The sequence below is a fragment of the Lynx rufus genome, unplaced genomic scaffold (genome assembly GCF_022079265.1).
Source record: "Lynx rufus isolate CCGP_SWC_20201006 ecotype Redwood Valley unplaced genomic scaffold, mLynRuf1.p SCAF_2, whole genome shotgun sequence".
Taxonomy (NCBI): Eukaryota; Metazoa; Chordata; class Mammalia; order Carnivora; family Felidae; genus Lynx; species Lynx rufus.
Window position 1 is genome coordinate 90,382,110 of NW_025814834.1, and position 13,503 is coordinate 90,395,612.

Below are 13,503 nucleotides of genomic sequence, written 5' to 3' on the forward strand. Positions count from 1 at the left end.
GTGAAGATGTTCAATATACTGTTATTTATAATGTAAAATTAGAGATAGAAACCTGAGTTCAAATAGTATGTAAAACATACCTAAAAGATGAATGTTATATGATAAATAAAACCAGAATTGTGGAATATATAATAATATAGGAAAACATTCATATTGTACTGCATTGTATTTTTATTGAAGTATGGTTGGCACACACTGTTACATTAATTTCATGCGTACAATTGAGTGATTTGGCAAGTCTATACGTTATGCTAAGCTCATCACAAGTGTATCTACCATCTGTTACCATACAGTGCTATTAAGGTATCATTGACCATATTCCCAGTGCTGGTACCTTTCATCCTCATGACTTATTCATTCCATAACTGGTAGCCCGTACCTCCCACTCCCCTTCACCCATTTTGCCCATTCCCTAACCCCTCCCCTGTGGCAACCACCAGTTTGTTCTATGGGTCAGCTCTTTATATATGTTTGTTTGGGTTTTTAGATTCCATATATAAGTGGGATCATATGGAATTTTTCTTTCTCTATCTGAATTATTTCACTTAGCATAGTACCCTTTGGGTCCATCCATGTCATCACAGTGGCAAGATCTCATTCTTTTTCATGGCTGAATAATCTTCCATTGTACATATATATCCTATTTTTATTTATCTATCCAAAGACACTTAGATTACTTCCATATATTGGCTAGTATGAATAATGCTGAATCACTAATCATCAGGTAAATGCAAATCAAAACCACAATGAGATACCACCTCACACCAGTCAGAATAGCTAGTACCAAAAAAAACCAAGAAATAACAAATGTTAGCAAGGATATGGAGAAAAGGGAACCCTCATGCACTGTTGGTAGGAATGAAAATTAGTGTAACCACTATGGAAAATGGTATTTTGAGGTTCCTCAAAAATTAAAAATAGAAACATCATAAGATCCAGTAATTCACATTGCATTTTGAAGTTAAAAAGGACAAGAAGTGGCTATATGATTCCAAAATGGAAAAAATGCATACATAAAGTGTCTATATAAGGAAATAGATCCTTCTCTGTATGTATCTATTTTCTAAGCTCCCCAAGTAACATGAATTGCTGTTAGAAAGTAATAAAGTAATAATTATTATTATTGCCGATCACGGTAATTAATATATATTAATTAGACTGCTTATGAGTGGCGGGTGCTGTTCTCAGTCCTTGCACCTTCTCAAAAAAACCTGTGAGAGACTGAAAGTAAGATTCTCTCTAATTCTGCTGCTGACTTTATGAAGCACAGTTACTGGTTCATTTGGACCACATGGTGGGAGCAGTACTAAGCTATTCAGTCTTATGACTTTCTAAGCTAATCTCGGATGGTTTGAGTTGGCTTCCTTCTATTCACAGAAAGGACAAAAATATTTCAGTTTCATTTTCACAAAGCTGGCTGAAAACGAACTTTCCAGAGGTATAAATAGATTGTGACCTATAATTTGAAACATGTCAGAATATATTAAGTAGTACTGGGAGGGCGCTAGGTAAAGTCTACAGTTTTTCCTTTTCTTTTTCAGGTTTGGTGAATAGTTCTCTGTAATCTTTATGATGCTTAAGACAACTCGACAGCTATAGTCAACTTACTAAAATTATGTATAAATGGGCACTCACTTTCGGTGCAGGAAAACATTAAATAAAGTGGAAAAGTAGAATGTCAAATCTCTTTATCAAAAAGAGTAGCAATTTTTTAAAGCATTCAAAACTTTTATTGAATCTAAGTCAGAAGTGAAGACAGATTTCACAAAGCAGAGTAGTCTTGGGGGTAAGAGGTCAGGAGAAGAACTTTCTGATAGCAATCTGGTATCCAACTAAATAATGCTGTAGTGACTTATTTCTCAACTTACTATTTTTATCCTATATAAAAGAACAAGAATGTGGGTTTTGTTCAAATACTAAAGATATTGTGAGTAAAGAGCATGTAACTTTTATTTTTTTTAATGTTTATTTATTTATTTTGAGAGACAGGGAGAGAGAGAGAGAGAGAAAATGAGTAGGGGAGAGGCAAGGAGAGAGGGGGAGAGAGGATCCCAAGCAGGCTCCACACTCAGCACAGAGCCTGACTCAGGGCTCAGTCTCACAAGTGTGAGATCATGACCTAAGCTGAAATCAAGAGTCAGATGCTTAACTGATTGAGCCACCCAGGTACCCCAAGAGTATGTAACTTTTAGAGAGTATTTTCATAGAATATTAAATGTAAACATTTGTAAATATGTTCTGCAGTTTAAATGTCAATTAAATGCTATTACTTAGACTCAATGTGTTTATCAGACTATTTGAACTAAACAGTGACTATATACATAGAAGACCAGTAGGTAGAAAACATTACAACCAGGGATAAAAATTTACAAGCACCAGACTTACTCAACCAGTACCAAATCAAACAGTATAAGAGGCAAGGTTCACACTGACAAATGAGTATGAATTCAAATAAATTGCTTAGAAAGAGAACTGACTAATGATGCTCACTAGCAGGTATCTACCTCTCAGAAATAATAAACGCTGTCACTGTCTCATAGGAAGCTCACATGTAATTACTTTTGCTAGCATTTCTTCATGGTAATCAACCACACATTTTCAAGCATTATGTGTATATGAAAAAAAAGGGTAATGATTTATTTGTCCAATATTGAGCAGAGAAGTAATTTTGCCTGCTTAAAGTCATACAATATTGATTAAATTGCACTGATGAGTAGCATCTTTATAATCAGCTTAAAAACTGTTTATTAAATACATCTAGCTTTTAAAGACAGACACCAGTATTACATCAAGTTACTGAAAAATGCCAACAGATCACCTTTTTTTTTAATGTTTATTCATTTTTGAGAAACAGAGAGAGACAGACTGTGAGCAGGGCAATGGGCAAAGAGAGAGGGAGACACAGAATCCAAAGTAGGCTCCAGGCTCTGAGCGGTCAGCCCAGAGCCTGATGCAGGACTCGAACTCATGAACCGCGAGATCATGACCTGAGCTGAAGTCAGGAGCTTAACTGACTGAGCAACCCAGGTGCCCCCAACAGATCACCTTTATGATATTCAGATACAAATATATGCTTTTGAGCATCTTTATTGATATTTATTCATATATTATTTGACTCAAAGCTACACAGCAAATTTTACTCTAAAATTATTAGCAATCAAATAGCGATTTCTATATGGAATATATATTCAGTAATTGTAATATTTTAGAAAATTTGCAGACATAATGTTAACTTTATTCTAGTGACTACTACATTTTGAATGCTTCATAAATGCCAAGAACTGTGGCAAATTTCCTAGATGTATTACCTTATTTAATGCTTATCACTCTGTAATGTCTACATTGTGGCATTTTTCAGATGTGAGCTAGAGTGGTTAAGAAAACTAGAATCCAAGAAACTAGATTATTCCAGAGTCAGTGCTCAAAGACATTACCTATTATCAATGACAATAAGCAATACTGTCTGCCCATATCAGAGAAAGAGGCTGGCTATGACTATATAACTAAAAGTAACGTATAGTCAAATAGGCCCATTTATCCAGAGATAAACTATACCCAAATCCTATAAAGTTAATGCTCGTTTAACAAGGAATAATGATAAATCATTGTGATATCATGTGGTTGCCTATATAATAGAAAAGATTCAGTTTTTGTTAAATACTTTAAAACATTATTTTGAACTGATATATAGGTTGGGTAATGGGCATGTTATTTTCAAAAGAATACATATGGAAAATAATGTGTATGGGGATTCCATATGTAGTTTTTTAATAAAGGAATATGTACTCAGTTGAATTTAAATAATAACCTTTGTTGATAATTTATTTAACAATAATAGTAATATTAATACCAATACCACCACTACTACTAAGAGTAGTAATAATAATAATATGAATAATAATATATGAATAATTAATATATGTTAACAATAATATTAATACTAATGGTAGTAATAATGATACCACCGCTACTAATTGAATACTTGCTGTATGGCAGACATTGTGCCATGTGGTTTACCAGCACATAGTAGGCATTACTATCACCAGTTTACAGAATGAGATGCAAAATTAGATCTAGTGAGGAAAGCTAAGTTTTCCAAAAATACACAATTAATAAATATCTAATAGGATTTGATTTCCAGGTCTGCCTAATACCAAAAAACAAACTAACAAATAATTTAACTTTGTACCAAATTTATTTAGTTTCTGTTAATTATTCTTATGAACTATTTCTGAATCAATCATCTTTACTGAGACTAGTTTTGGTATGGAAGGGTCTTGCAAGGCCAGTGAAGTTTAAAGAACTTTGCTAAAATCTAACACATTTCCATTTTTCTTGTGAGCAATCCAATCTTTAGTTGTGTCAATGAGTATTCCTTAATAATATTTATTATTGATTATAGGTATTTAATGCCTTCAGTTATATTTTCACTGTATTTAACATTAGTTACTATTGGTTATCCAGTTAAATTTGAACAGTTTATTATTTATTTACCTTGTTGCATGAAAATTTGCTGGAACATTTTAGAGAATATATGCAACCAGTTCCCATTTATTTATGAATAGCAGATAAATTAATAATAAATTAATGGAGCAAATAAACTAAGCTCCATTTATTGTATACAGCTAGTAAGGCACTTTACTAACATATCGTGTCATGTTGAACTTGAGTATGGAGCAGACCTAGCACTGAGAGAACCTAGTCTACAGAAATCTACAGAACCTATGCTACCAGAACAATGTTTGTGAGAAGAATTTTCTCCCCTGTGGGTCCTACTGAGCATCCAGAGACATGCTCGAGACATACGACAAAGACTGAGAATGAAGGTCTGTCATTTAGAAAGGACAATGAGCCTAGAGTCAGAAAAATGAGCCTGAAGCATTCAGATAGAGAGACAAATATTGAAGCCATGAAATTGTATTGTATCACCAAAAAGAAGTTTGGAAGAACATATTTTAAGACCCAGAATGAGAAAACATAAAGGCAAGTGAAAAGGACAGTTACAGAAAAAGAGAAATCAACAATAGCAGTATTTTAGAAACCAAGCAGAGATAGAAATTTTAAGAGTAGATGTGTAATAAAAAATAAAAAAAAATAAATTTCAAAAATAAAATGTGTAAAATTATGGAGAACATTTGAGAAGGATGATTAAAAAGAAATCAGTGGATTCAGTGATTAAGAGATCAGAGATAAGCTTTGCAAGAGGACATAAATATACAGTAAAGACAACACCACACATTAACATCTCGATTCCTAAACCTTTCTTTCTGCTAGGGAATCAGAATTCATTTATGTGAGCAATACATACATATTGAAAGGTCTGGCTTCTCTTCTGAAACAACGAAGCATGTTGAGAAAGTAAAGAGAGAAAGTTTGAAAATGTTGGAGTCTAAGAGTGAGGTTGATGGAGAATTTCTGCTTTATCCCATCGCTGCCATACAAATTCAAATTTAACTTTGTCTTAAATAGATAATGGAGATAAAATGTGTAATTTAAGACAGTTTTCCAAAAGATTTTCTTAGAATGTTACAGTGTTTTTTTTTAGGACACCGTTCCAAAGTCATACTTCTATATGGTGAATCTCATTCAGTAGAAACAACAACAGTAATAAACAATTAGAACTAAAGTGTCACTGAGTACTTTCTATGTGGCTAGAACTTTTAGAAATGCTTTGCATGTATAACCTCATTTATTTTCTCTGATTCTACACAGCAACCCTATGAGAAAGGTACTATTATTATCCCCATTTTTGCATAGGGGAAATGAGAAGTGACGCCCATGGTCCCACAACCAGTAATTGGCACAGATAGTGTATATCCAGGCAGTCTGACAACCCACACTTTTAAGCCCTGAATGCTATAGAAACCAGACAGATTAGAGCCAACAAACTGAACCTCCCCTTCCTTCCTCAGGTTAATTGATGCTTTGTTTGATTACACTACCCTTGTAGGCTGTCAACTCCCAAGCTCCCTGGATGCATCACTGCTGTAAATCTATACCTTAGTCATTGTAACGGCACTGTTGCCTTTTCAAATGCCAAAATCAAGTTGAGCTACCTAAAAAAATCTCTATAAATGAATCCAATGCAACTTGTTAGGATGCACACAGAGAGATTCATGAGTATATTAGATGGAGCCCATTATAAAATTCTGTGACAGAAAGTTCGTTTCCCATCAGCAATCAAAAGATCTGCTGTTATCAACACAGTTTCAAGTTGTTGGTGTTCCCCTGAATATGAAGATTTCTCTTGTCAAAAAGAAATCTTCTTTTTAAAGGAAAAGAAGAGCCTTTTCAAAATAATTCAACCAGAATCTAAATGATTTGAGGCATATGCCAGGGAAGAGGGTTTAGGGAACCTGACCACTGCCCTAGTTGACATGAAAGCATGATGTCATTCTCTCAGTGACTGGGACAGAGAAGTTTTCAAGTGCCATAGTGGGTTGCATTTGTTTCCTTTAAACTCCTATTATTTTAATGTTCTTCACTCTTAATTTAAAAAAAACTAAAAAATAATGTAGAAAAACATAAATCTACAGTGTTTAAGTCCTACCATCATAGGACCCTTTTTTCTGATTGTTCTATGCGTTTTGATTGCTCCTATATTTTCTGTGCTGTTTGTTTCACCTTTAGTTCATGTTAATTTGTGTTCCTGTTTATATGTTCTGTTTCTCTGTAAGGCATTCACTGGTTCTTACTGATGAAGAGAAATTACTTCTTTTGTTCAGGGCTTTCATTTTCCTTAGTAACTGTTCCAACAATTCTCTGTCCTCTTCATCTTCAAGCACTATTCATTCTCTTGTTGTGTCTATTTTTTTATCCATTATTGTTCCCATGAAGAAATTTTGTCTATATGTAAGTATCAACTAGAAAATTCACTACCATTATAAGAAAAATATTTACCCAAAAGTTTTAAAGCCATTTTCTGGGAATGGTAAACATGATATTACTCAGCTTTCAATGTACATACAATTTACCTTGTTTCTCAACCTATTAATAGGCGTTTATCTGCCACCAAACTAATCACATTTATAAATAACTTTTAAAGCAATTCTACTCACCATAAAAATGTATATAACTTTCTTCATTGAGAAGCAGTAGCTTCAAGCATGTTTAAGTATATGGAGCACTTTCAAAGCAAAATAAATAAATTGTGGAAGCTTGATTTATTTATTCTCTTGGAAAGGAGGGCGCATTTTATTTTAGAGACATTTTATTCACTTACGAATGCTTTTCAAAAAAAAAAACGTAGAATGTAGAATCTATGGCAATAGAGAAAACTTATATCATTTTCACAGTTCAAGTCTTAAGCCTTATCTCATACATTTTTATGACCATTCTAATTATGCCTCATGTCTACAAAGGTGAGAGAGGAGATGGTTGGATAGTCTCTAATACTAGTCAACTGACATTTCTGAGTCCTAGTTAATTCAGATCTATACCTGAATTTCTTTTTATTCCCTTTCATGTTATTTCTTTACATTTGCACAACCTCTCAACTTCATTCTTTGCCCATTACAAATGAGAGCCATTATTTCATTTTGTTTTCCTTAATCTCTCCTACAGAGCTATTTCTGTCCTCCATTTTCCACTTCGTCCTTGATGAAAGCAGTTAGAGAGACTCATTCCTGATATAACAGTTAACTGTGTTATGTTCCAAACACCTTAAAGGATCGTTCACCTTTTCTTCTGAAGTTCGTTCTTACAGAGCAAATAAAAATATCCATAGATGGTCCATTAGATTTGCTCCTGTGTGCTGTTAACATTAGGCTTTAAATCATCTTTCCAGACTGCAAGTAACAGTACTTTCCCATGAATAAAATATCAAAATGAAATAAAATAGGACTTAATAAGTGCTTATATACTAAATACAGTATGTATATTGACATCAACTAAAATTACTAATTACATAAATATTATAGAAGGCATGCCCACTTTAAACTTTTAAAAATATTTATTTATAAATCTAAGCTCATGCCTTACCAGTGGTAGTACATGATGATTGAATACTGAGAAATAGGATTGTTTCCATTTTATATTCTAATAGCTAATACAAACTGTATCAAAAATAATTTAAAAAGCAAAATGGACATGATGAGAAAAGTATAAAGAATAACACAAGTACTTCAGAACATACTATACCTGTATAAATGTGTAATTAATCATAAAATGCACCCTGGTTGTTTTACCTGAGGTGAACCTGACTTATCTTCTATGCTGGGCTCTATTGAAACATGGGAACATTGACACCCACAGAGGTCATGTTATTGCCTAAATTCACAGATGAATTAGTGGACAAACCTTGAACGGAATCCTGGCTTCCTGTTTCTTACCTAGTGAGGATTCCATGAAAACAATTTCAGTCAAATAATTTCCTTTTTGTTATGTTTTCTTTTCCAACAGGAAGACCCACCTGCAGCTGTGCACTGGGGTTCACTGGACCAAACTGCGGGAAGACCGTCTGTGAGGATTTCTGTCAAAATGGAGGAGCCTGCAGTGTCACTGCCGGCAACCAGCCCTCCTGCCACTGCCAGCCTGAGCACACCGGAGACAGATGCCAGTACTGTAAGTGAGAGTGACTCCCACAACACAGTCTGATAGCATGCTTTCATGTTTACATTAAGTAACTTTCTTATCTCTATTTTCCCTCCCTCCTCTCAATTTCAACAACCCCCTATTTTTCAGGGTCACTCCCTCCATCACCCCAACTCTCAACAATTATTTACATTGTTTCTCATCCTTCTCATTTTAAAGATTCTGTTTCTTCCTTCCCTACCTTAGGCTCCATAAACCATCACTGTAATCGTCCCCTTGTATATACCCTCAATTTCCTTTTTCCTTCTTCCCCTTCTATTACACTTTCCTAGAAAATTGTAACCATGGTTAAATCCAATTCTCCGTCTGTTCTGAACTGGTGTCCCACTGCTGGATGCAATGGAAGAAGAACATGTAATCATACAGACTGGTCTCACCTGATATTTTATCACTAATTTCAAATGGGCACTTACTATGGCTTCTAGTATTTTGCTAATGTATCAACTCTCCTAGATGTCTATGTCAAATCTTCATCTTTCTCCTCAAACTTCCAATACCTGCTCCCCAAGTTTATCCTCAGTTCAGGAACTTAATATCTTTTTTAAAAAAATATTTATTTTTTCAGAGAGAAAGAGAATGTGCTTATGCCTGTGAAGTGGGGGAGGGGCAAAGAGAGAGGGAGAGAGAATCTTAAGCAGACTCCATGCCCAGCCTGATGTAGGACTGGATCTCTGACTGTGAGATCATGACCTGAGCTGAAATCAAGAGTCAGACTGAAAGAGCCACCCAGGCACTCCAGGAATTTGCTTTCTATTTCATTGATCAAAATAGAATCTATCTAGAGAGAACTACCACAAGCTCTCACCATCACATCCCTCAAACTACTTTATCTTATATCCATGTACTCTGTCTTATGAGCAGGAACCCCATGCTACGTCTAATGCTATGCTATCCACTCATACATTAAATCCCTTTTAGCTACTCATAGACACATCTCTTACAACTGTCCCCTTTTTATCAGTATATTCCTCTCTCCCTAGCTCTTCCTTGAACAACCTTGCCTTGTGCCCACATCTCATTCTACCCACAACTTTATTTCCCTGCTTATTTTTTTTTACCCTCATTACTATCCAAAATAGAAGCATTATTCTAATGAGTTGTTATATGCTACAGTTCCCTATTTTTCTTTTGACCTCACCTCTGTCAGGTTTTTATCTTCGCTATTTTGCTGAAATATCTTTCATCAGACAAGTTAATTTATTTTATTGTCATCCATGTTCTCATATCCAATGGCCAAATATCAATTCTTATCTTACCCCACATTCAGCAGTTAATCACTCCCTAGTTAAAAAATGGCCATTTCTTTACATTTGCCACTCTCTTGTTTCCACTCCCATTTTCCTGGCTGCTTCTTTTCACCGTCTTTGGCTGGTTCCTCCTCATCTCTCTGACCTTTAAACATTGGAGCAGCTGATGACTGTACTTATGCCTCCTTTTTTTCTCAAAAACACTCATTCCTTGAGCCTGTGACTCAAAGAAACACTTTCATAAACAGTTTTAAAAATACACTTTCCCAAACATCACCTCCAAAGATTCTGATTCTGTTAGGCTGCAATATCATTTAAAGTTTTCCACATGTGTCACATATGTGACCAAAATTGAGACCTACTACCTGGAGAATTTCAACTAATTGTATGATTTTTAATATCGTCCAGATACAAATGATTCCAAATGTATATCTCTGGCTAAACTTATCTCCTGAATTCCAGATTTTTATACCTAAGTATCTATTGGACACTTTGAGCTGGCTCTAAATTAACTTGATTTTCTTACTCAAACTTACTTCTATCACAGTTTTCCCTATGTCTATAAAAGGAAACATGATTCAGGTGCAAAAATCTTGGATTCATTTTTTTTTAATTTAATCTAACCCACTATATTAACTTTTTAAAGATTTTTATATATATTTTAATTCCAGTTTAGTTAATGTACCGTGTCATATTAGTTTCAGTTGTACAATATAGTAATTCAACAATCCCATCCATCACCCAGTGCTCATCACCATAAGTGTACTCCTTAATCATCTTAATCCATCATCTATTTTGGATTCATTCTTGATTGCTCTCTTTGTTTACACCTCAGTTTCTTTCTCACTTTTTTTTTCCTGTAAGACATACCCAGAATTTGAACGCTTCTCACTAGCTCCATCCCCACTGCCTTCATCAAAACTACTGGCACTTCTTATCTGGATTATTACTAACTGATCTCCATGTTTTCTCTCTGTACCCTCTCTACCTATTCTCAAAAGAGTAGCCACAGCTGTATGTTGTATTCATAATAAAAAGAATGGTTTTTTATATCAATCACATTTACTGAGATCTTTCTAAATCCAGGCACTCTTGTAGTTACTTCTTTTTTGACATTAATTCTAATAACCCATTTAATCCCACTAATGAACTAGGTGTTGTCTTTATTCTCATTTTACAGAGGAGGCTACTGAGGAGGCACAAAGAGCCTCCTGAAGATGGCACAGTTAGTAAATGGGAGAGCCAGGAATCTCCCACAGGCAATCCAACCCTTAAAGTTACTCAATGTTCTGGCCCCAGACAGTTTGATATCCGTTCAAACCCTCACAGAGAGTAGCCTAGGTCTCTGGTCACGGTAGGAAGTACATGGAACAGCATTGAATCAAGCAATATGCACTGACTGAATTGAGAAGCAAAGACAACATTAAATATGTTCTCTCTGGTGTTACAGTGTGCGGGGGCACTTCTGCTGTAGCAAAGAGACAAATTTGGTTTCAAATTGGTGTTTCCTTTTCTAAGTATATTCTTTTCTTCCTTTTTTTTAAGTTTATTTATTTATTTTGAGAGGTTGGGGAGGGGGGGAAGCAAAGAGAGAGGGATAGAGAATCCCAAGCAGGCTCCTCACTGTCAGCATGGGCTGGAACTCATGAACCGTGAGATCGTGACCTGAGCCAAAATCAAGAGTCAGATGTTTAACTGACTGAGCCATCCAGGTGCCCCTAAATGTATATTCTGCTCCTGTAGACTAGCCTCTTGACATATATAGATGCCACTACCCTCAGCCAATGCTCTTTTCACATTGCTTACCTAATTTATCTCTCAAATGATGTTTCACAGGCCAGCAGAGTTTATCTGGCAAAAACGGTCCAGTAATATGCAGGTATCCCCACTCACATATTGTTTAAGGTCTTCATCGCTCTCCCCTCCCTCTTGTTCCTCTCAACCTAGCAGAATATTTCAGCACAACTTCCACTTACTGACTCATGAGCTTTTTCTTTTCAGTTCCAATATTCTCACAACCCTGGAAGATTTCCAAGTGAACCAGGACATCGCCAACTATTATTCTGCATAATGCAGACCCTCATTACTGTCCAGATTATTTTTGCAGCCTCTCCTTTACTCTAGTAAAGGAGAACTTATCATGCTTCTCCACATGTCAGTTCCCCTGGCATTGTGACTTTCTCCTGGTATTCTCTTCCTCCGGAATGGACTTTCCTTGGATTCTTCCTCACCTTCATCTCTCCATGCAAAATTCTATCTTTCTGTCCCCGTCCAGTTTAAAGGGCATTTCCTTTTTGAAGTTGTTCACATCTACCCTCAGTTTGAACGAATCCCTTTCTCTTCTGAATTTTCAAGTCACTGCTTCTTTACCTCTGTCTGTTTCTATTCACTTTTATCTAATATTATTGTTAATTGTGTGCATTCCTCCTATTTATCTAAGATGACCTCTTTGAAATTACACCCAACAATGGCATTTGTCAAATAAATAAATAATCATAGATAAATAAATGAAAGCAGTTTGGAGACAAGTTAATAAAAGAACAATCAACTTAATGTACAAGAGCTACATTTAATCAGGGTACAACCATCTGGTATTTTTCTGTGCAGCTTTTCTCTGTTCCCAATTGGTCCATCATCATAGGATGTCGATCTTTTTCTTTAATTAAAAAAATTTTAAGAAGCATTGCCATTTTTTATTCTCTTTGATGTAACTTAAAAAATTGCTATGTGGCCATCGTTATAGCAATTTGGTTTCTTAAAAAGAATAAATTCCGTTAGCATATATTTTAATTGGCAACTTAATGGAATCACAGTCTGAGGTAGCCTGATGCATTATAAAAGGCTGCATTATCATTTTATTATCACTATTAGCAGTCATAGCACTTCCCACCTTTTACTGCAAAGCACTTATTAAAATTAACCAATTAATCCTTAGACAGAGGTTAAATAACTTGCCCAAGGTCCCAAAGTAGTAATATTGTAGTCAGAATCGGACCCCAGGAGTTGTTGATCAAGATGTCAACAAACATTCCTGCAGTATGGTGATGCTGTTCTTTGGCAGCAAAATAAGTCTGTGGACAGTGTCATTAAAATGATAAATCCAGCAGCTGACAAAAGCATAATAAATTGAGGATCTATTATATGTGAGTCGGCAAGGTTCAGTGGACCTGGTATTCTGTCAAAATTGTATCTTGCATATATACAAAATCTTCTCTCCAGAAATGAAGGAATGACAGAATGGTTCATTACAGTGCCTAATTAAAGGTCCATTAGTGGGAGGTAAAACATCAGTTCTTAGTTGTGCTGAGTAAAAACATTTCACAATTCTAATGGCAATATAAAATCCTGAGGTCTAAATGGAAATTAATTTTAACAGCAGCACTCAGGGAGGAGAGACAGAGATAAATAATGGCAAAGTAAAATTAAGTATTCTTTAAGTAAGTTGTTTAAGAACAAATACAGCTCCATTTTGTGCAGATCTGGAGCAAGGATTTCTAGGATAAATCAAAAAAAATTAAAAGCATGGCATTTTGCATTTAAATCTAGATGTTAAATATGAGGTTATTAGTAATTAGTGATAATATTAAGACAAAAGGGCCAATGAGGGCCAGCTCAAATCTGTATCTAAGAGCTGGGTGTTAAAATCAAATAGCAATCTGTTTGT

The 13,503-nt window shown here is 35.1% G+C and overlaps 1 protein-coding gene across 1 annotated transcript in view; it reads left to right on the top strand.

Annotated features, from left to right (window-relative positions):
• Window positions 1-13,503, top strand: part of LRP1B (LDL receptor related protein 1B) — a 1,918,909-nt gene that overhangs the window by 1,840,655 nt on the left and 64,751 nt on the right. The window contains exon 84 of the mRNA XM_047084146.1: window positions 8,401-8,562. Within this exon, the coding sequence (XP_046940102.1) occupies window positions 8,401-8,562 (162 nt within the window). The remainder of the gene's footprint in view (window positions 1-8,400; window positions 8,563-13,503) is intronic.